Consider the following 22,603-nt stretch of genomic DNA (forward strand, 5'->3'; position numbering starts at 1 on the left):
TGGAAGTGTTTGTGATTGTGTGTGCGTGTGTGTGTGTGCACATGTGATGGGCTGTGTGTGAATGCATACTTGGTGAATGATCACGTGCATCTGTGAAAGTGTTTGTGCTTGTGTGCGTGTGCATGCACGGGCACGTGTGTGAAGGGCCATGTGCGACTGCATACTCAGTGAATGATCACATGTGTCTGTGAAAGTGTTTGTGCATGCATGTGCAAGTGCATTCACTAGCGACCATGTTTGTGTGTGCGCCTTTGTCGTAGCTGAGAAAAGACGTATGACTTCTGGTAAGAATAGGAGAGTATTTGTGTGATCGTGGATGCGTTTGTGTGCAGTCTGAGGATGTGCCTGTGTTTGAAAGACTGAAAGAAAGTGTGCGTGTGTGCAAAAAAGAGAGAGAGATGTGGTCCCTCATTTGTAGAATTTGGGAGTGGTTTGAGTGAGCGAAAAGACCCATCAGAGACATTTTAGCAGCCAGCGTGTTGGGCGATCGGGAGGAAGTGTCAGCTCAGCCTAGTGGAAAGCCAGGCTTGAAAGCATCTTGTTTCCCTCTGGGACCTGTGTTGCTACTTGCTGCTTTGTCCAAAGTTTTGCCCATCAGAGTATGAAATTTGTCAGGGCTGCAAGCGAACAGCTTATTCAGACCGGCAGGGCCGGTCCCATGGAAGCTGCCGGAGGAAACAAAGCCCAAATAAATGAACTCTGAACTTACGCAGGGCTATGCTGGGCCAGAAAAGCTGCTGGCTAGATCACTCCTTTAAAGGGTGATCGAGTGTATGTATGCTCACCAGGGAGTGGGAGGTGACAGGTATAGGTAAGGGTGGGAAGATCTACGTCTAAATGGCAGTAATTAACATATTAATTAACGTATGTGCATGGTATTATGCAAAAAGTTTAGTGTGCAGCACCATCATTACAAGGCTTCTGTCATCATTTTTTTCGCATGCTTTAATTCGAGGTTACTCATCCATCTTAATTGCTTTGGGGTCTGAAGTTGGTGACTCATTGCATTACAGCTCTTCCTCCAAGTCTCTGCTGAGCCAATGGGCTGGCAAAATGCTAAGGGATTGCTACATTTTTGGGACAAGGCACTCCAGCAACTTGTTGTAGTCCCTGAAGGACCTCATAAGAGCAGCAATGTGTTCTCTGTCCGTGTTCCCCATGAGGCTTCAAGTTGGACGAAAGATTATTATATATTGGTGCCAGGTTAAAATGGCATGCCTGTTCCACCCAAGAGCTGGATGCATTTCACTGCAGTGTGATATGATTTTTATATGAATAGACAGAAAGCTAAATTCTTCCTCCGTATAAGTGGGCTGGAGTGCTGCTTTGGCCGTGATGGTCCAGGAAGGTGTATGAGGCAAGGGTTTTTTTGTGATATCTCCTATTGAACCAACTGTGTAGTTGGGAGAGCTGCTGGGGACAAGCTCTCGGGTATCAAGTGCCCTTCCTCAAGTCTAAGGAAGTTAAATATAAGTCTGTTCGCTCCACAGAGTTACCCCAAAAGGTCTTTGGTTGAACCCAGATAAAAGCTGTAAACACCTTGGCACCCTTAAGCATGATCCATGCCGTGTAAGTACGTAATATTACTGTTGTTATCATGCCAACACTTATTTCTGAACAGCCAAGGTGCCTTTCAAAGGAGCCCTCCTAGAGAGCATGATTTTTTTCTACCTTAGGTGGCCTACAAAATCCCTTCTCATCCTTGGACCACACTATCAAAAGGAGCTTAGATAAACCATCAGAGGGATTAGCGTACAGGAAAATCCTTCTGCAGAACAGGGATGGACAAGAGCTAGCCCTGGAAAACTTTTTCAGCCACCGATCGGTTGATGGTTTAGCACATGGTGGCAATGGAAGCATTATATCATGGGCATAACCATTAAAGTGCCCAGGTTTTGAGACTTCCCCATTGCTGTGGGGATAATGCACATTCATATAATACCCTCTTACCAGGTAGGACCCTTTAGGGGAAAATGTATGCAGCTGAACTTGGGACCTTCAGGGTCCCATAGAAATTCCTCCGGAAGCCCGTACAATTGAAAGGGACGTTAGAAATCACCCTTCTGTCTGAAAAGTGTTTTCAGCTGCTGCTGTGACTTGTAGCCTCGACAGTGGCAACACTGAAAAGAGATTAGAGAAAAAAACTCCTGTCTTGCTCAAGGCGTTCACCTAGTGCATTTGCGTGTCATCTCCTGCAGTCTCCCTTCTGCGACCGCTCTTGTTCTCCCCTGCTGCTGGTGTGAGTCTTGCACGCGGCAGCAGGAGAAATAAAACAGTTTTAGAAGCAGGCAAATGTAGCTGTAAAGCCACAAAAATACTTTGCGGGGCTCTGGAAGTGTTTTAGCTAAGCTTTATACATGACTAATCACACCTGCTTGGAGATTTCTCTGTCAGAGATCAGGAAGGTGATCTTTTCTTCAGCTACATTTCATGGTCAGTGTTGGGTTGTGTTTCTGTATAGTATTATTCCAGACCGCAGCGGGTAGGAAATAATAAGAGACGTAAAGCCCCACAAATCTATGCAATGCAATTAAGAGCAACTCTCGGCCTGGCCTTCCTGCTCTACGTTATTCCCATATCTCAGTGGCACTCAGTATTGGGCACGGCAGTGCCAGCGTGGTGGACAACGGGTGTCACATCAGCATAGGAGAGTTAGGGCCTGGAAAAGAAGGGGCTAAAAGGAAAGGCTCAGTGTTTTCAATGCTGCATCCCTTTTTCTGTCCTAAAATCACAGACTCATAGAGAATGAGGGACGGAAGAGATCTCAGGAGGTCACATCTAATTCAGCCCCCTGCGCAAAGCAGGACTAGCCCCAGCTAGATCATTGCAGCCAAGGCTTTGTCGAGCCAGGGCTTAAAAAAGTCCAAGGATGGAGATCCCACCACCTCTGGGTAACTCATTCCAGTGCTTTGCCACCCTCCTAGTGAGAAAGGGTTTTCCTGATCTCCAACCTCAACTCCCCTTGCTGCAACTTGAGCCCGTCACTCCTTGTCCTGCCATCTGCCCCCACTGAGACCAGCCCAGCTCCATCCTTGCAACCCCCTGTCAGAGAGTCGAAGGCTGCAGTCTTCTCTTCTGCAGGCTAAACCAGCCCAGCTCGCTCTGCCGTTCCTCACATATCCTATCTCCCAGCCCCCCAACCATTTTCATTGCCCTCCGCTGGACTCTCTCCAACTTGTCCACCTCCTTTCTGCAGCAAGGGCCCCACAACTTGCAGCGTGAAGCATTTGGCCGGCTGTTTAGGTCAAGAGCCGTCTCTCTGCTCTGCCTGGTCTCCACTGGGCGCAGGGAAGGGAGTGGAAAAGAAGCTGCAAAGACGTCACCGTCGCGCCCTAACCCTACAGCCGTTCGGTGGTGGCTGAGTTGGGAGCTGCTCTAACAGACCCTGGCTGGTGCCAGCGCCCTCTCCACCCGCTTCGAGCGCAAAGGAAACCCCAGGCTTTAATTATGGATGGCGGCCTGCGTCTGTGTAATGAGCTCGGCCAGAAGGCGCCCGGTGGGCCCTGAAATCTGGATCTGAATTTGAGTGGCCCCCCGTGAGGCCGCATTGACACTGGCTCCGGTCTTGAGGCGGGTGCTAGATCTGTGTCCTGGTTTCACGTTTCGGGCCACGTCCGGCAGAGTCCAAACCCATCCAGGTAGCGCCCCGGACGAGCGTGGTATCGGCGTTTTCCCACGACGCCGTGAACAAGAGCCACGACACCATTTCTAGCGTAAACCGGCTAACAAATTTGGTAAAGAGGGAGAAGCAAGGTTCGGCTGAAATGAGCCTGATTATCGCTTCCTTGCAGAGTTACGAGTTGCAGATGAGACATCTGAGTGTTTTAACGGGTCTCCCAGTTCCCCAGGGGCTTTTCCAACCCTGGAGTTATTCAGTATCTGCATCTGCTATTGCCAGGAGATTTTCTCCTTTTTAGCATCATCTCTTGAAAAGATTTTTCAGGTAATACATTTTTTATTAGCTTCTAGACAGGGACATGGTGTTTGATTTGTGCTGGGGTTTGTGTTTCTGATACTCGTGTTTTGGTGGGTTTAATGCCTGCGCGAGCGAGTGAGAAGAGAAAGAGCTTCCACTTAGATTGCATTAAAAAGCAAACACGCCAACCAAGATGCGTCACGAAACCTGGACGCGCCGGCAGGAGAATTGAGGCAGATAATAGCCATGAGTGCGAGCATCACGCCTGCGGCCTAGTAACCCCGGGCTGTGAACCTGTGGGCGTTTGCACACCAGGCAGGGGCAGTTCAGCTTGAAACAAGATGCAACAAGTGAGCGTGGCAAACGGGAGAGGGACAAGCGGAGCGGGTGATGGAAATAAGGTCCTGGCATTGCACCGGCTGCTGCAGGCATCGCAGGAGCCATGGGTGTGGGGAGGGACCTGATGGACAGAGTAGTCATTTTACCCTGAACCCTGCCGAGAAGAAAGCAGCAGAGAGGGGATGTCTTAGCAGCTCTGCTCTGAAGGGCCTGGAGGGGAAACCATCTTGGGGGTAACAGGGTTTTGGATGGGATGCGGTTTCGGGGGGAAGAGGGGAGACTTTCCACTGCAGTCCTCACAAATTGGGATTGAGATCTGACCTCTTTTCCCTCCACCCCCCACCCTGACCCCGAGTCTGTCACCTGTGGCCACCTCTTCCGTCCCCGCTGATGCCAGGCGTTGTGTCTCTGTGGTAGCAAGTGGCTGAGAGTGACCTGGCAGATGCTGAGACCTTTCTGTTGCGTCCCTGGGTTCAAATGAGTGAGCTAGAAGTGCAGCGCTGCCTAACCCTGTTTTATTCCCCCGGTTCGGCCTTCGCGCCTCATAGCGTGCGCGCTTTGGGGCACATCTGCCCTGCCTCTGTGCCCGGGTGCCATCCTCTGGCTTTCTCCACCCTCCACGCGCCAGCAATGGGGCACTCGGCGAGCACGTGCCCAAGCCCCAGGTGTGCTCGGTGCCACGTGGTCAGCCCTCTTTAAAGGTAGCTCCGCTGCTTTATTTCTGGGATTCGGCTAGCACAGAGCAGGACCAAGGGCACCTGGAGAACAGGCTTCACAGAGATTAAGTGACTTGCCCAGGGTTATACAGGGCAGCTTCAATCAACCCAGGTGCCAAGTCCCACTCCAGTCCCGATGTATTCCCCGGAGAGGTGCAGCATGGGCAGCATCGGTGCAAGTTTCTCCCACATGTCCCCCTTACTAACAGGCTTTTTACCTTGACTTGATCTCTTCGAGGCACGTATCCTCTGCTGAAACTCCCAGCAGCAGCAGCAAAGAGCTGCCTCAAAACCACCAGAATCCAGATGTGGATGTTACATGTTCTCCTTAGCAATTTCACAGCTGTTCTTCCAGGAACCTCACATGCTCCAGTGCTAATTTTAGCAGGTAATCATTGTTGAACATCCTTGGATGAGGGGAGGAAGGAGGCAGGCAGGATTGCACTGCGCTGCTGTCAAGGAAACACCTGTATTTCAGAGAGGAGCCGCTTGTTTTTACCCTCTGGGGAAGGTAGGGGAGTGTAATTGTGATATGCCAGACCGTGAGACTGTCTCTGCTGGCTAAGAAGGACTAGATCACGTGAAGGGTATATAGGGAATCCTGCCTTTGGCCACTTGGCTCCGGACGGAGAAAAAGCAGGGGCTAACCTGACCTGATAAAAGGGAAGCAGCTTTATCCTCAGGACACAAAAGGGGATACTGGAGGGTCTCTGAAGGTTGCTTAATAATTTGACTGGGCCGACAAGCCTTTTAATGGATCTCCCCCAGACCAGCAGAGCCTCTCTCGTAAGAGTGATGCCAGCCGGGTTTCCCTAGAGGAAGGTGCGCAGGGGCTGTCTGCAGCGGTCAAGGGGGGTTGTCTCGGGTCCCAAACCATCTTGTGGAGCACACAGTGAAGGATTCAAGTGAGGCTGCTACGATCTGCAGATGTGCCCTTGGCTTTGGCAGGAGACCTGCTGCGGTCCCAGGGTTTTGTTTCTGAACGGGGTGGAAGGAGTCAGCAGGGAGACCTTGCAGAGTGAAAGGCAGCAAGACCAACCGCATCCTATATATACCAGAGAGCAGGGAAGCCTCCTTACTGCCCGTCGCAGGGGACGGTGGAGTTTGCAAATGGACCTGAAACTTTGTGAAGCAATTCCAGGTCTACCCAGACAAGATGACGGAGATACCCCGGTACCTTGGATGTGCAATGCCAATAAGGCTCTTCGGTCTTGGCCAGCAACCCCCCGGCCTTCTCTAAACAAGCATACGCCATCCCTGTGCTCCTGTCAGCCGTCAGAAGAAGCCCCTATATGAGGAACCGAACCCTGAGTCCTTTACTCAATTTTTACACAGGCAGATTCTCGGGGAAATGTTTCATAGGTGTTAGGGGCTGGAAGGGACCTTGCAGATCATCAGGTCCAGCTCTGCTGCACTGGGGCAGGGAAGACTGCTGGGGTCATTTGCCTGAGGATGAAGGATGGTTGTTCAATACGTGGCCTTGGGCATCAGGGTTTGAATTTGAGCTCAGGCTCTGGCAGAGACTTTTGATTCAGTCACCTACAGCTCTCTTCTGCCTCTGCTCCCCATCCAGAAAACAGAAGCAATAATAGGGAGCATTCAAGAAGATCAGAAGTTTTTCTCTTGATTTTCCCCAGGTTTCCAGTTAAATTATTTCAGTGGCCAACAGACACTTCTGTGCCTCACAGGACTTGTACTTTGCTGCTCGTTACCCCTATTTTCTTCTCTGGACAGGCACCTCGTGCTCCCGTGCAGTGCATTGGAGTCTCTCTTCATGGTAAGAGGGAGCCCCGTGGTATTGCTGCTTACAGCCATTGTCGGAGATATAATCCAGCTGCAGATCCAGGTCCACATGGGAGGACAGAGACACGAGGAAGAAGCCACAGCTTCTGTTTTCAGCTGAAGTATTTGGGTTTCTGGCTAAAACATTCGTGAAGAGCCTTTGGTTTTGGTCTTGCGGTAAGGCAACACTTTTCAGTGAAAACGTTGTTTGATCAAAAACTCATCTGTCCATTGCAAAGCTATATCCTCTGAAAATCCTCAGCCAGCCCTGAAAACAGCACTTCCCCGACTCGCGTCTGTTTAGGCTGAAAGTTATCCTGGGGTGGGCCCGTGTGTCTGAACAACGGTTACGTGGAGGAGGGAGATAGATTATTTGTATGTGCCATGGACGGAACAAGGAGCAATGGTCTTAAATGACAGCAAAGGAAATTGAAGTTAGATACTGGAAAGAGCTTTCTTGATATGGGGGTCAAGCACCCAGACCTGCTGGGAATAAGCTACCCACAGATGTGATAAAATCGCAATCCTTGGAGTGGATTAGACAGACCTGGGGTGGTTTACCCAGAGACAACCTGCCTTGATCATCACGCGTTGACCTAGATGACCTCCTGAGATCCCATCCAGCCCCATTATTCCAAGAGTCACAGTTGCAGGTGCTACAATAATAATATGGTAATATAGCAATACCATAGCTATGGTATTATTATATAATTTATAGAGTATTATTATATATTATGCAATCTAGAGAGTATTAGTCTATATTATATAGTATATTACTATAATAGTAACAGTAAGGCCTTCCCAGAATCTCAAAGTATAGATCTGTTTGTGTGATGGACCTAGGTTTGTGCTCAAAAGGGAACCAGCGGCTCAGACTATTTGCATTGTTTGTATTGGAAACCAGTAGATTCTTCCATCAGGATTAAGCTGAATTGGTGTGAAGTTGTTGTACACGAGTGCCATGGTAGTGACCCCCGCTTTGGGGTGCCAGCTTGAACGCTGGGTGCTTTGAGTCTCATCCCATGCCGTTTCAGAGGCCGGAGGGAGACCCTCCGCCAAATTCGTACCATAGTTGGCTTGACTGGCTTCTCTCGTGTGGCGGGGAAGCAAGATGAGATAAAGCAAATTACCCAGCAGGAACAGGCAGAGATTAAAGCACACGTTTCGTAGCGTTTATTTTTAAACTAGGGTAAGAAAATTGAGTTCTTCCTTTTTTGAGACTCATTTCTTGTCTAGCCATAGCACTTGTAATTAGATGCATTTCAGCAGTGTCAGGCAGTTAATATATTTAATCAAATCATTCACATAATTTAGCATGGCTTTAGCTGGGAACAGCTATGCTTTTAGTGTATAAAGTGAGATGGAAGAAAGTTTGGATTTACCACCTCAAACTCATCGGGTGTTTGTTAAGGGATTAGGAAAATGCTAATTTTCTAATTACCCTGAGATGTGGAAATAATCTTGCTAGCCGGTCGCTGTGGATGCAGCTATGGCAGGAGCTGCCTCATTGGAGCTGGCAGTAAGGGAGGCGATGGCATTAATTTCTCCAAGGAACTTGTGGCAAATATAAGAAAATAAGGAAAAAAGCAAAGACACATTGCTGGAGCGGGACCTGGTTGGTGAAAGGAGTCAGATCTCCTGCTTTCTGTTCCCAGCTCTGCTACGGACCCAGTGTCACTGTGGGTTAATCTTTTGATCTCGGTGTCTCCGTTCCTTCTGCTTTAAATTTGGCATAAAAACACTAAAAGTCTTGGACCTGTAAGAGGACTAATGAGCCTGAATTAATTCCTGTTTGTAAAGTGCTTCCAGACCCCTAGTGGTAAGTACACAGCGTTATTTCTGATGTCGCCAGCTAAAAAAGAAGCGTTCGAACTCAAATGGATAGCATTAATCACACATGGCAAGGTAGAGCCAAAGCTGCTCGATGTGTAATTTGACACTGGATTTGGAGCATAATGATGTAGATGAATTCATGCCATCCAGGCTTATCATTCATAGCCCGTGTGTCAGTGGCTGATGGAGCCCCTAGCCGAGCCGAGCCGAGCCGGGCCGCCCTTCCCTGTCCCACCGAGACAAAACAGCCCCATTTTGTTCTTCCAGTTCTGGGAACTGCTCACGGTTTAACAGCAGGTTCACAACTGTGAGCTTGACAGTCATGGCCTAGGTTTCTGCAGTGGCATGTAGGGGTCATACGAGTTCATGCGCAAACGAAAGCTTGCACGAAGGGTTTTCAGCGTCCCACATCCCCCGGGACAGCTAATGGAGCTCCAACCTAATGGAGCAGCCCCCATGCAGTTAGCTACTGGGATCGAGCCCTGGGGAGTGCATTTGAGTCAGTCCGATATAAAGAACCAGGCACAAGCGATGCACGGTCTGGTCTGAACTCAGGCCCCGAGGGCTCTGCTATGCAGACATCCAAGACGGAGAACTCTCCAAGCTCTTCTCTAGCTTATGTTGGACTCGATATAAAACATAGAAAGGATTTTTTTTTCTCTCTCTCTCTCCTTCCAGTTGTTCTTAAGTCCCGGTTAGGCATATGAAGAGAAAATTCCCACTCAAAGCCAGGCCCTGGACAACAGGAAGGCTTGCATTTGTTCTGCGGGTTTCTTCCCCTGCCTGCTGTCTGTACCTGCAAGCTCGGCAGCTTCAAGAAAAATGACTTGTGCATTGTCAGTGCAACTCAGACCGGCAGCCGGCTTGTCTGGTGACTCCCAGCCCCATAAAGCCCGTGCAAAGGGTGTATAGTACATCCTGTGGCAGAGATGCTCAGAGGCATGGGAAGGTAATGGCTTTGCTCAGGCTGAGAGATGAAGAGCCATGGCACAGATGTGCACTGGGAGCCTTGCAAAGTCCCTCAGCTTCTCTGTCATTTTTAGTATAGGGGGAGTACTTTTCTGCCCCACAGCCAAGCTCCTGTATTTAAGATTCATAGATGTAGGGTCGGAAGGGACCTAAATAGATCTTCAAGTCTGACTACGTGCCTTTCAAAGTGATGGGATTGAGGTGCTTCCATAAAGGCATTTGGGCACTTAACTTGTATGTAGCTGCCCATTTCTTTTGCATGCAATTGGATTCGGATGCCTGAATGCCTCTCTGGATCCCGAGGCATAGGTTGTAGCTGTGCTGGTCTAAGGATGTAGGCACTCAAACTTCTTTGGGTAAATCTTCTATTAGACCAACTCAAATAGTTGGAAAAATTCTTCTTTGCAAGCTTTCAGGTCTTAATACCCCATCCAGGCCTTAGCGTGCAGGAAGCGCTGTAAAAATGCTTCAAGGGAAGATAGTACAAGCAAAGCAGAGTCTGAATCCTCATCCCTGGCCACCTGGGCGGGCGGCAGATAAACATTGCGGCCAGGCTAGCGAATGCCCCCCCGCTAGCTAGCTCTCCGTCGTCCCCAAACCAGGTGGGGATGTCACCCGTTGTGGGGCGCGTGCGGTCCGCACGGTCCCTGCCCTGCTGCGGGATCCAGCTGGTTGCGCCATGTTGCACTGCGCGTGCTGCCGGCCGGGGCTGAATCCAGCCCCTTCTCTTCGGGCAGCCCCGCGGCGGGGAGGAGGTTGTGGCGCCACGGAGCTGTTGTCAGCAGCGTGCCCTGTGGTTTCCCTGGCAGCCCTATTCTGTATCGGGAACGGTCTGTTGTGCAGCCGCAGAATAGAAGTAACCCTCTTGCATTTTCTCTCTCTTCTCTTTCAAAAAAAAAAGGGCTCGAGTGCCAGAGGCCGAAGCGTCAGAATTCAAGTGACGACATCGAGGTCCTCTCCACGGGGACCCCTCTCCAGCAAGAAAGCCCGGAGCTGTACCGGAAAGGGACCACCCCTTCAGACCTCACTCCCGATGACAGCCCCCTGCAAAGCTTCCCCGCCAGCCCCACCTCCACCCCGCCGCTGGGTCCCTCCTGCCGGAACAAGAGCGCCCATTTCTCCAGACAGGTCTCGGTGGACGAAGAGAGGGGTGGGGAGATCCAGATGTTGCTGGAGGGACGAGGCGGGGACTACTTAAGACCCAACAGCTGGAGCGAAGACAAAGCAGGTGGGACTCGTGGCATTAGAAGTGGGGCCCTGCGCAGTGGTCACCTGGGGTCCTCCTCCATCCCCGAAGACTACAGAGGCCGGAGCGGAGGACACAAACATGTGGCCTCCAACCACAAGCAAAGAGAGAGGTGGACAGATTCCCCCGCCACGGTGTCTTGGACTTCCCACCATCGGCCCCACAACCACAGCTCAGGGAGCTCCAAGCTGCTTGAGCTGGACGAGGAGAAGATGAGCAATTACGAGATGGAGATGAAGCCCCTCATGAGGATGGATTCTTATATGCAAGAGATTCACACCCAAAAAAGACACTATAGCAAAGCCGGCCCCTGCAGGAGCCTGGCGGAGGACCACCGTGGGGAAGACCGGGGCTTCGGGGTTCAGAGATTGAGGTCTAAGTCCCAGAACAAAGAGAATTTCAGGCCAGCTTCCTCTGCCGAGCCGACCGTGCAGAAACTGGAAAACCTGAGGTTCGGTGACAAAGGTGAACCCCGGCTACTACGGTGGGACTTAACCTTCTCCCCGCCACAGAAATCCTTACCTGTTGCACTAGAGTCCGAGGAGGAGAACGGGGATGAGCTCAAATCCAGTACGGTAAGTGGGCAAGTCTCGTGTATTTAAACCCGGCTGAGAAAGTGGAGCTGGTTCTGAACCATCAGTGCCAAACGGGCTCCCCCCTGCCCCAAACACGCACGCGTTCGTGCGGGAGCTGTTTGCTCCCCCTCCCTCACGGTACTGGGTAAGAAATAACCGTACGTTGAAGGTGATCTTTCCAGCTTAAAAAAAAAAAATCCTTCAGTTTAGCTGTAAAATGGCAGGTTTTCAACATCAGAATCAGGCCGCGTCCGTGAGAGGTGTCTGCACACATGGAAGTGCCATTTTGGGGGGGGAGTGGGCAGCTCTTTGTCCGGCCCCAAGCGAGACACAGTCCAACCGCCGCATCCCGGTGCTCGAGGTGTGCAGTGGTGCTTCGGGCATCCTTCAGAATATAACATCTCCTGCCCCCCGTCCCAGTGTTGCATTGCAAACCCCGAAGTAAATGTGATTTTTTAAATTGTCTTGTGGTCGGGAAAGCGGCCCTACAAAAATGAAGGCTGTCCTCTGGAGTTTGGGACAGGCTGTGATGATGCTGGTTCTAGTTTTATTCCTGTAACTTGTAAGGAAGACCCATGCGGGTTCCCCCTGCTGACCTCCCCTGTTATTTTGTCCTGTGAACTGGGGCTGCAGCAGCCGAGCGGGGGGACACTTTCCCCTCCGAGCTGCATTGTGTTAGGAAAGCTTTGCTGTGGGGAGCAGGCCTTCTCTCCAGCTCAGAGAGCTGGACCCAAATCAGACCCTCTGCTCCAGTGCCAGGGTCCCACCTTGCTCGAAGCCCCGCAGTTCAGCTCCTTCCTTCTCGTGTCCTTGCGACAAGGTGTTTATGCAGGAGTCAAGTGCCCTGGTGCCCTGGCATCCTAGCAGCAGTTTGGGTTTGGGTGCCTGCTGGCCTCGCTCATATTCCCTGTTTGGATGCAGCATTTCCCCCTTCTTGTCTTGAACTGTTAGTTTGAACAGTTCAACAATAATCATGCTACTCCCCAGAGGTGGCTGCATTTCAGTACTGGGTCGAAGATAGAACCGGGCTGTTTAGATAGCTGAAAAAAAAAGGACTTGCCTACTTCACAGGGGAGGGACCTGAGGCCTAATTAATGTTTGCTCTGGAAGGCATTAGAAAAGCACAACTGTCTTGTCACCTGTCGGCATCCCGACTCCCCCCACCTCCAGTGTTAGCCTGGGACAGGATTTGCGGAGCCTGGCTGAGTGGCTTCAGCAGGGGACAGCAGGGGCAGGGATCCCCGAGCTGTAATCTCTTTTCAGTGTCGCTTTGGAGAAATCACTTGCCTTCTTCGGGCCTCCAAAGACCCTCTCTGCCAAACGAGACTCAGAGCTGTCCTGTCCTGCCCTCCCAAGGACATTTAGATAATCCCTTGCATGGAAAACAGGAGCACGGAAAGCACTAGAGAAGTGCAAAGGCTTAGGAGAAGCTGCTACAAATCTGTGAGATCCTTTCAATGGAAAAGCACTGCCCCAAACACCTGCAGCTCCTATTAAAGCCTGTTTGGCATCCCCTCCAGCATCTGCGGGGCTCTGGATCTACCACCCTGGTCCATTTGAGCCAGGATGCAGGGCTGTGTCGCTTGCATTGACGGAGAAATCCAGGAACCATTGCTAGGCCTGATCCCCGCTGCGGGCGAGGCGCTAGAGATGGCATCACTCACGCACACAGTCGAATTCATCATCTACTCCCCCAGAGTTAGACAAGCTGAGGTTCACCCCGAGCGGTCGGACCCCACCTCCGTGCTGGAGACGGAGTTACTATATAAATCGCACGCCCAGGAGGCTGGGACTTGAACCGCGGCTTCAAAGCTAAACAAACATTAATACAAATAAGAGACTAATGCGTCCGGGAGAATCCTGAGCAATAATTAACGGGCGCTGCTTGCGAGTAAGGCCGTATAGGAAAGCCATTAGGATGCACATCGTGCTCTTCAGTACCGTTGCTGTGAAGCAGCATGGCAGCTTTCTCACATTCGTAACCGAGGGTGGAACAGATGGTGGAGGTTTGGGATGAAGCTGATGCAGTACAGAGGAAGAGACGATACGTGGATTTAAATAACCCATGTTGCTGGCGACAATTTGTTCTAGCAAGTGTTCTGCCGGGTTAACGGGGCTTTGTTCCAGCAGCGTAAGAAGAAACGGGTCACAGAAGGACTCGGGTTGGGAAAGAAACGTCGCCTTTGTGCCGCCCTAAAAACGCTCGGCGCCAAGGCCAAGCGAGCAGACGTCCCCGTCTCCTGTCACGCCGCAAGTGCCGCCACATAAGTGGGATAAATTTGTGCCGCTTCCTTGCGGCGGGCGTCTGTCTGCTGTATGGCAGGAGAGCGCAGGGAGCTGTGCAGAGGCGCGCCCAGACATTTCAGCTGGGTCTCGGTGCCGCAGACGGGGAAACGTTTGCAGAGACGTGTCCCAAGTGTTATGCCCCGGTCACTCCTGGAGCAGTCCCCGACCCCGCGGGCCAGCAGGCCATACGTGCTTTGCCCAGTGAGGCACATGCTGTGCCTGAACACGTCCTGGCGCAGCTGATCCACTTCACGTGGTGATGTGTGTTGAGCAAGGGTTCACAGGAGTCGAATCACGCAGAGTCCCTTGGGCACAGGGCGTGTGGTTTCATCCATGCTAGGAGGAGGTTGGGTGCAAGAGAGCACCTTCTGGACACAGCTTCAGGACACCTCAGGGCACCCAGCCTCACCACACGCCAGAATAATGCAGAGGCACTGGTGTCCATTTTACAGAATGGGGAAACCGAGGCACGGAGAGGATACGGCCCTTGGTTCCAGCTCATGCAAAGAACCGCATTTGCCAGGCTTTGCTCCAGGCCATGTCAAACCTGTGGGACTTCCAAGCAGAGTCCCCACCGGCCCCCGCAGAGCAGCCAGTAGCACACCAATGATAAGCGCCTTGAAAGAAAGGGAGGATGCAGCCGAGCAGGTGGTTTTATGACCTCCCGTGAGCGTCCGGGTGCAGAAGCGAGGTTACCCACGCAGGTCAGCCACCGTGAACCAGCTCCACACCAGCCATTGAGGAGACCGGCACAGAGCTGCAAAATTATCTCCCTTTTGGCGGTTCAGTCGCAGTGCAGCCCAGCTCAGGAGCTTGCCATCCACCGGGCTACCTCGGGTGCAGGATCCAGCTAGCTCCCTGTGAACCCCGCAGCACAGCCAGCACTAACTTTCATCCCTTGCTTTTAGTCTTAGGAAGAGGCCCGGGGCTTGCAGAGCTTGTGACTCCACCCGAGAGCTGCTCCCTGCGAACTTGGGGCTCAACAGCATAGTGGAGGTGGCAGGGGAGCACGTGCTACTTCTCTTTGCATTTGGCGTTGGGGAAAAACACCACGATTCTGCACGGCGCTGAAGTCTCAAGGAGCTTCTTGAGAGTTTGCATGGATTAGGGGCCACAGAAGGATCCCTGCTTGGCTCTGGTGACCGGCCAGGCATTATAAATGGTGAGAGGGAGCGAGCTGACAAGGGCAGCAGATCCTTTGGTGACGAGGCGCCGCCTCTATCAAGATATTCTGAGCAGGTTTCACTGTCGCCAGGGAAAGGGAAAGGGAGACGGCCAATCTGCAGCTAGCACACCGCGTTGCTGCTGGGCGCGGGGAAGGCGCGCAGACGTCAGCGGAGGACGCTTGCCTCCGTACCGGGCCGAGAGAAGGATGCAGGCGATAGGGGTCAAGGTTTAAAGGGGTCAGGAGGCGGACCCCAGCCTGGCTGCTTGGACAGCACGTGCAGAGGCGGGGAAATGATCCGTCATCAACTCCCTCGGGGGCTTTAGAGAGGATCTCTGAAACTTCATCACCTTGAGTCCCAAAGCAACAGGGCAGCTGTGATTCATTGGGTCCAGTTGTTGCTGATTGGAGTCCATGGGAAGCCCCCAGCTGGCTTTGCACCAGGCCTTTTACTCACCATCGGGGGAGACGGATGGGGACAGAGTCCTCTGAGGGCCAGCCTCTTCTGGCTTTGCCCTCACCCCTTCCCAGTGCCTGCCCCAGTGCCAGCCTGTTCCCTAGCCCTGTCTCCAGGCTTCTTCCACATTAAATGCAATGCACATTCCCCGATTCTCCCACGAGTGTAGGGCTGTCATATGTCCGCTGCACCCATTTTACAGATTACTCTGGTGTGAAGGTGTGTCCTGTCCCAGCTCGTGGAGCACCCTTGTTTAGAGCCGAGCAAGGGTTGGGCCATAGTTGCCTATCGCCTCCTTTAACCCTGCCGGATAGACTACAGCTGGCCCCCACCATAAAGTACTATCAGATGCACAAAGCAAAGACATGGTTAAAAAAGAGGGAAAGCACCTTATTCCCCCTCAAATCTCTTTCCAGTACCGTACAGACATCGCCGGCACTTCTGGAACGATGCTAGGTAAATAGTTTTCAGAAGTGCACTGTTTAACATGACAGCATCCTTTTAAAACCCTTTTCATCTCAGGGGGTTGTTGATGTAGCAAAAGGATTTGGCCTCCTTTACACGGCTATTGTTATCCTGTCTGTCCTTGAGTGCTTAGGGGGATGTCTGCGCTGTGCCCAGTGCCCCACACACCAGTGCTCACGCCCCGCCAGACTAGACCTGGAGCGGTGGGCTCAGCCTCTGTCGCGGCTGTGGGGACAGGGTGCCCCCAGAGCCGCACGACCACTGTGTTTCCAGGCTCGGTGTGTGCAAGCCGTGCAGGTAGGTGGGTCGTACGTGGCAGCATCCCCGACTAGGACCGCTGGGAACATGGTGCAAACATTAACTCCTGCAGTAGTCAGATCTACCCCACAGCCCAGCCCTTCCCCCAGCTGTGGAAAAATCGGGATCAAGATCTGGATTCCACCTTGGCGGCCGACCTCTCCCCTTCAGTAATTTGGTGCACCCGGATCCTGGCTGGGCTCCAGACTCTCGAGATATTTGCCTAGAGGTCCTGAGTTTGCAGGTCTGTGGCTTTTCATAACGTGGGTGCTTTGCTAGTGCTGGCAACCTGTGCAGGTGCACGAATGCACACAACCCTCCTCTGCACAGTGCTGTTACACCGAGGTTACACACAGGCATGTGCACCCTCGCACAACCAGCCCGGGCACCATCTAGGAGCTCACGTGAGACAATTCAGGCCTGACTCTGTGATGATTTTTACCTAGGTGCTGGCCAGCTGTTGTATAAAGCCAAGATCCTGTGATGTGCTGGGTGTGCTAGGAGTGGAGGGCACGGGGGCTGCTTGGACGATGCGGTGTCAATCCTGTGCACGTGTTTATTTCCATCGAGCAGTTCTTAATGCCTCAAAGGCCAGATCCTTAAAGGCTAATGGAAGTCAATGGGAATTTTGCTTGAGTGAGGTGTGCATTCAGGCCTGGCAATTTCTCGTACCTTTATGCTGCAACCTTCTTTCCAAAAAACTGCACGGCTTCGGCATCCTCCAACCAGAGGTTCCCATAACCAGGGAAAAAACAAGAGTTGGCAGCGCAGACAGGTGCACCGGGGCTGGCTACACAAACCCGTCAGTCTGGGAGATGCCCACCAGTGAGGGGCAGTGCACCAGGACAAAGCCCATCCATTCCTCCAGAGTCCAGAAACCAGACCAGAGCCCTGGCCACCAGTCGCACCCTCTGCAGAAACTCATGGCTTTTCCATAATGCCCTATTTTATTGTGCATTGGGGTTGAGTGACTGCTGCTGTTATATAAGATGATGCTTGGCCAGATTCTCATCGTGATTACTCCCATACTCACTTCCTGGATCCTCTGGAGCCTGGCTGGTGTAAGGGAGGAAAATTTAGCCTGGCCTGTTTTACTTGGTAAAGGCTCTTTAACTATTTAGCAGCAAGTTGTTCCTGTAGATTACATGGGGGCTACTATTCAGCAAAAATGACACATGGCGGCTGATTTTTCAGCATTTTTCCAGTGCTGAGGCTGAAAAACAATGTATATATTTTTTTGCTGATCTGAGTTCTTAGTAATTACACTTAATAGGTCCCAGAGGGATTCCTAGGTAACCTGCACTGTAGTTTCCATGGCAGAGAAACAAAGCCAGGGCTTGGGGATAATGAATAATAATGGATTGTTAATACTTTAATGAATAATGCGGGATGTTATTTGTAACTCATCTACTCTTCATATCCTTGGTGACAAACCCAGGTGGTGCACCGCTGCTAAAAAACAAGGGAAACAATGCAGTCGAAATGACAGCGTTTCGATTCTGCAGTAACGAGAGCAAGAATTGTCCCCACTATTGACGGAGCAGGAGGAACACGAACGCAGCAATTGAAACCCTTATTAACTAAGTGTTGGCAAAATGATCATCGCTATTGCGTAACGGGGGGGTCCGTTTTATTTTGGCTTGTGGGTCCGTGACACCAATGCCCGAGTTTTTTTGGGAAGCTGGATTTCAAAGTCCTACCAGCTGATTCCCCACTCTGCTAAGACCCCCAACATCTCCTGGCACTACCCATGCCCAGCCCTGTTATACCAGCTCAGTGGGAGCTGGTGTTCAGGGTTTAGCAGAGTCCAGAGTGCAGCTAGCTCCAGACCCTGGGGTACTGTTGCAGCTGATGGGTGTTAACTAACCTAGAGGGAGTTCGGGATCAAGAATAAATCTCCCGCAGGGCACGCTGGCAGGTGCGTTATCTTCCTCCAGGGCTGAACGGGGATTACTGATACTCGGTTTCCTGCAGTTCCAGGTGTGAGAAAGGGCACGAGGTTGAAGCACAAACAGCTTTCAAATCAGAAACCTGGAGTTGAGAAACTTTGAAAAGTTCAGCCAAGCTCAGCGTTGGAGCTAGAGCCAAAGCCTCAGAGATCACAAAGCTTTTTATCAGATTAGCTATCACATTATCAGGACTTGTGCCCCACTCTAGGGCATCTTGGTGTCCTTCTGATGAGCGGTGCCGGTTGAGGATGGTCTTTCTCAGAGTTAGGTCCAGTCCGAGAGAGAGAACGGGCGAGCAGATCTGGGGGCCGTGGGCACTTCAAACATGATGAGCCCCCCAGAAGACAGCCAGGGCATTTCTGGAGGTCCTTGATTGCAGGGACACGATCCCACATCCGTGCAAGCAAAGAGGAGACTTATTCACATGTCTCTAATGATCAGACATGAATGGGAGGCTTTGTGCATACAAACAGACTGGCTAATAAGGCAGCATTTCCAGAATCCCACTCTATGAAGCAAAGTCCTTGCTCATTCACTGTGCCCGCTCAGCCCTGTGTCTGCGTGTGCACGGAAACCTGGTTGCTGCACACGCAGCAGTAATCCCACGTGCCATTGCTGGACATTTCTTGCACAAGTTGGGTCTGTTTCCCTCGACTTATTTCTTCCACTGACTTCCTTGGCCTTGTGGGCCTGAGTTAAGGGAACTGGGGACAAATCCAGGCGTCACCCTTTAGCCATCGTTCGGGCACAGCTCCATTCAATCTTTTTGCTTCCTCCTGAACCCTTTTTGCTTCCTCCCACCAGGAGAAAGCTTTCATGACCAGAGAGGTAAATGCTGCAGCCATGTCCCATCCAGTCCAAGACCGTGCCCAGAGTTGAGGAAACAGCCCAGATTGACCCACGTGCCCCCCCCACCTCCCTGGGTAGCACTGTCTGGCAGGCAAGTGCATTGGTTAGTGCTGTTAGATGGAGCAGGTGATCCAGAGAAGTGACAGAAGCCCCATTACTTGAGACATTCAAGTTGAGAGTAGGCCAAATGCTAGAAAATACGACGTACGGTGCAGTCATATGGATAGATGGGACCTAATGCAACTCTGTGACGCCCTGCCAGGAGAAACAGTGGGAGCTGTTATGATGTTAATGCTGGGGGGGAAGTTGCAACCCAATCATCATTGGAAAGGAAGGTAAAACACTGAGCGCAAAGGCCCAGGGGAGCCGCGCCTGGCAGCAGCAGGGTGGGCTCCGCTTCGGCGAGGGGCTCCTGGGGGGGTGGGACACAGCGACGCATGCAACCCAGGCGAGAGCGGATACCGGGAAAGTCTCTGAAATCCTTCCATTTGGTTGGTTTCCTTTGACCCCATCACTAAGCAACAGCATATGCCTTTCCAGCGAGCTCCAGCTTCCTCCTGCCACCCCCAAAATGTGAACTGAATCAGCTCCGGCGGAGCAGCAACCCCAGTCTAGCAAGGAGCTTTCCAGATAGGTCTGTGGCATGGCACGGAAACCTGCTTAATGAGGGCGACCAGCCCTGCCGTACTCCACCCGGCACAGGCAGACAGGCTGGATGGCAAGGGGAGGAGGGAGAGGCAGGGACCCAGTTGTGCCATTTCGGGAGATAAACAAACCTGCATCATTAAAACGGCTCTGAACGGGGGCAGGTCAGTGCCTGTGGCTTCCCTACGGCACATCGCTGTGCTACCTCTCCGCAGTCGCTAATCAGGGTTGCTACCTCCCCCACCCTGCGCCTCCCGTTCCCTTCTGCACACTCCAGCTTGCCCTGGCACAGCCGGGCAGCCCCACACCGCCGTCCGACACGGAGTCGTCCCATTCAACGGGGAGCCTAGAGGGCTGCTCCGCCATGGGGCACGTGGCATATTTCCCCTAAAGTCGAATGCAGTGAGTGGGAATGCCAGAGGGAGCTTTCTAAAATGTGCATCTGAAAGCACATATCCAGCCCACGTGGAAGCCTGGTGTGCAGGAGATCACACGATCAGGAAACCTCCCGTCTCAGGAGTGTCCTGTTTGGTCTTGGAGAAGCTTTTTATATTCCGGGGCCCTTTACTTTTCCTTGGCAGCAGAAAGCAGACATGACAGTGCTCTGCATTTTGCAATGTCTGGCATGGAAAAGGAAAGGCCAAATCCTTGTTCTCTCAGTCACTTGAACTTTGCAAGGTCAACGCCTTCATCCTCCATGTCCCAAGAAACCAAGGGAGGCTGGGGGAAAAGAATTGAGCCTTGCTGACATACCGTTGGCGTCTCACTGTAAACAGGCCATGCCAATACTTACTTGCTGGTCTTAGGTCTGCCCATGCGAGTGAGTACCAAGTGACTGCTAAGATCATTCATAAGAGAGCAATAATGCATCAGGTTTGTCCACAGACAGGGCTCTTGCTGTTAAGAGCTGTATCTGGGCTTGGGTGCATGGTGCTGCTAGGTGTTGCCTCTATAGCTGCATTTGAACTTAGGTGCACGATGCTGCTAGGTGAACCCATCATCTTGTCTGTATAGCTGTATCTGGGCTTGGGTGCATGGTGCTGCTAGGTGAATCCATCGTGTTGCCTCTATAGCTGGATTTGAACATGGGTGCATGGTGCTGCTATAGCTCTGTTTGTATTTGGGTGCACGGGGCTGCTGGGTGAACCCATCCTGCTGGTTTTAGAGCTGTATCTGGGCTTGGGTGCATGGGGCTGCTGGGTGAACCCATCCTGTTGCCTCTATGAAGGAGAATAAGTGAGAGGTGGGCTCATCAGATGGTTCAGGATTAGAGAGCCGCCTTGACAGCGAACTGGGTAGGAAGACAGACTGGTAGGAACCCAAGCTGAGGAGTCAGGAGGCAGGGAATCCCTTCACCTACTCTTCATCTCCGTGCGCGGGCAAAATGGGGTGATCCTTGCCCCCCTCAGAAAAGGGGTAGAAACGTTCCCTAATGCTCCGCGAGCTGCACAGGTGGAGGGGGAGCAGCATCCATCCCCGCTCGGCCCGGCAGGCTCATTCCCGGTGAGGCTGGAGCCCAGGACATTGGTGGCTGGTAGCCGGGCTTCACGCCTGGGCGCCCCACGCCTCTCCCCGCCACCGCGGTACCGGTGCAGCGCGGCCAGCGGTGGCGAGCCCCGAGCGTGGCCGCGCGTCGTAACGCCTGTCCTTCTCTCTCTGTTCCAGGGCTCCGCTCCCATCCTGGTAGTCATGGTGATCTTACTCAATATTGGAGTCGCCATTTTGTTTATTAACTTTTTCATCTAACTCGAGACTGTCTCGTTTGCAAAAATAACAGTGACACGTACGGGGGGGGGGGACAAGCCAAACCAGAACAACAACAACAACAACAAATACCAATCAAAAAGGGAAGGCGCAGAACTCAAACTGTCCGACGACTATTTCCGAGTCTTCTCGCAGAAGAACAACAAAAGATTGAGTCTCACTCACAGTTTGCCTTTTTTCCTGGGTAATGTTTTTTGGATTTTAGCCAAAATTCTTTGCTTGTACAACACTATGCTGTGTGGCATGGCCGAATGCGATCAACTCTGACCCTCCCGACACCGGAAAGGATGAGAAGGGATCCCAGCAAAATCCCAATCCACGTGTTGGAGAAAAAAAAGGAAGGCGAACGGGGATAACCGAATTACCGAGCGGGGAGATGGCGGGCAGGTGGAGCAGACTTTTTTCCCGGGGGCCCGAACTGCAGCCCCCGAAGGGCTCCGAGCTGAGTCTTTTGGGGGGGGACACAACGGTTTGGTTATGAAGTAGACAGAGAGAACAAGAAAAGATATATCCCCTCTCGCCCCCGGCCCTCTCCAGACAACAGATGACCCACTCGCGGCTTTCTTCCCCTCTCTGCCCAGCCCGCGCAATGGTGGAAAGAGGAGCAAGGGAGGTCTTGGGGGGGAGCGGGATGGGTCCCCCAGCCCCATAGGGTCAGAGGCGTGTAGTCTGGAAACCAGTCATGAAGCAGTGACCAGTTTGCTCAATGGGGTTGGGGGAGGGAACCCACCCCCCTCCTTTCCTCAGTCTCTTTTCCCAGCGGCTCCCTCCTCCATCCACACCAACGATGCCCAAAGCCAACTCTTCCTCGGTACAAATCCACCCCCCACCCCCCGAGTTAATCCCGTGGCAGCTTATGATGCCTCCCCAACACACACACGTGCACACGTCAGAAGTGGCAATACTCAAACGGAGCGGTCCAGCATCCCATCCCGACCCGCAGCCACGCGCACACGCGCCCAGAGACCGCGAGGAAGCCGTGCGGCGAGGGCCGCGGGTCGGACCGGGAGGAAGGCGCCTGGGCAGGGGAGGCAGGAGGGTGGCGGGCGTGCCTCTGACATCTTGCTGTGGACCATTTCAGACATCGTGCTTGGGCTCTGAGCATGTTGCGTTTTGCACTGTGTATGCAGGATGTATATCCCAGCTTCCGACATGTCCCTGTGAAAAAAAAGAAACCCTTCACTGGCACTGGCAGCCTCTAAGGATGTATTCTTTTCTATCTGTCACTGGATTCGTTTGTTTATAACATCTTTGTAATATGCCTGCCTGGATTTCTTCTTCTTTTTTGTTTCCTCTTCTTTTTTTTCTAATCCCTCTCCCTTCCCCGATGATATGCGTATTCATTAAAGA

At 52.2% G+C, this 22,603-nt stretch overlaps 1 protein-coding gene across 1 annotated transcript in view; it reads left to right on the top strand.

Annotated features, from left to right (window-relative positions):
* The window catches only part of JPH3 (junctophilin 3), a 92,440-nt gene extending 70,694 nt beyond the window's left edge, over positions 1 to 21,746 (top strand). The window contains exons 4-5 of the mRNA XM_019535999.1: positions 10,457 to 11,376; positions 21,155 to 21,746. Of these exons, the coding sequence (XP_019391544.1) occupies positions 10,457 to 11,376; positions 21,155 to 21,235 (1,001 nt within the window). The 3' untranslated portion in view covers positions 21,236 to 21,746. The remainder of the gene's footprint in view (positions 1 to 10,456; positions 11,377 to 21,154) is intronic.
* Positions 21,747 to 22,603: the final 857 nt, after the last annotated feature.

This window comes from Crocodylus porosus, unplaced genomic scaffold (genome assembly GCF_001723895.1).
Source record: "Crocodylus porosus isolate Cpor-Errol unplaced genomic scaffold, CroPor_comp1, whole genome shotgun sequence".
Lineage (NCBI taxonomy): Eukaryota > Metazoa > Chordata > Crocodylia > Crocodylidae > Crocodylus > Crocodylus porosus.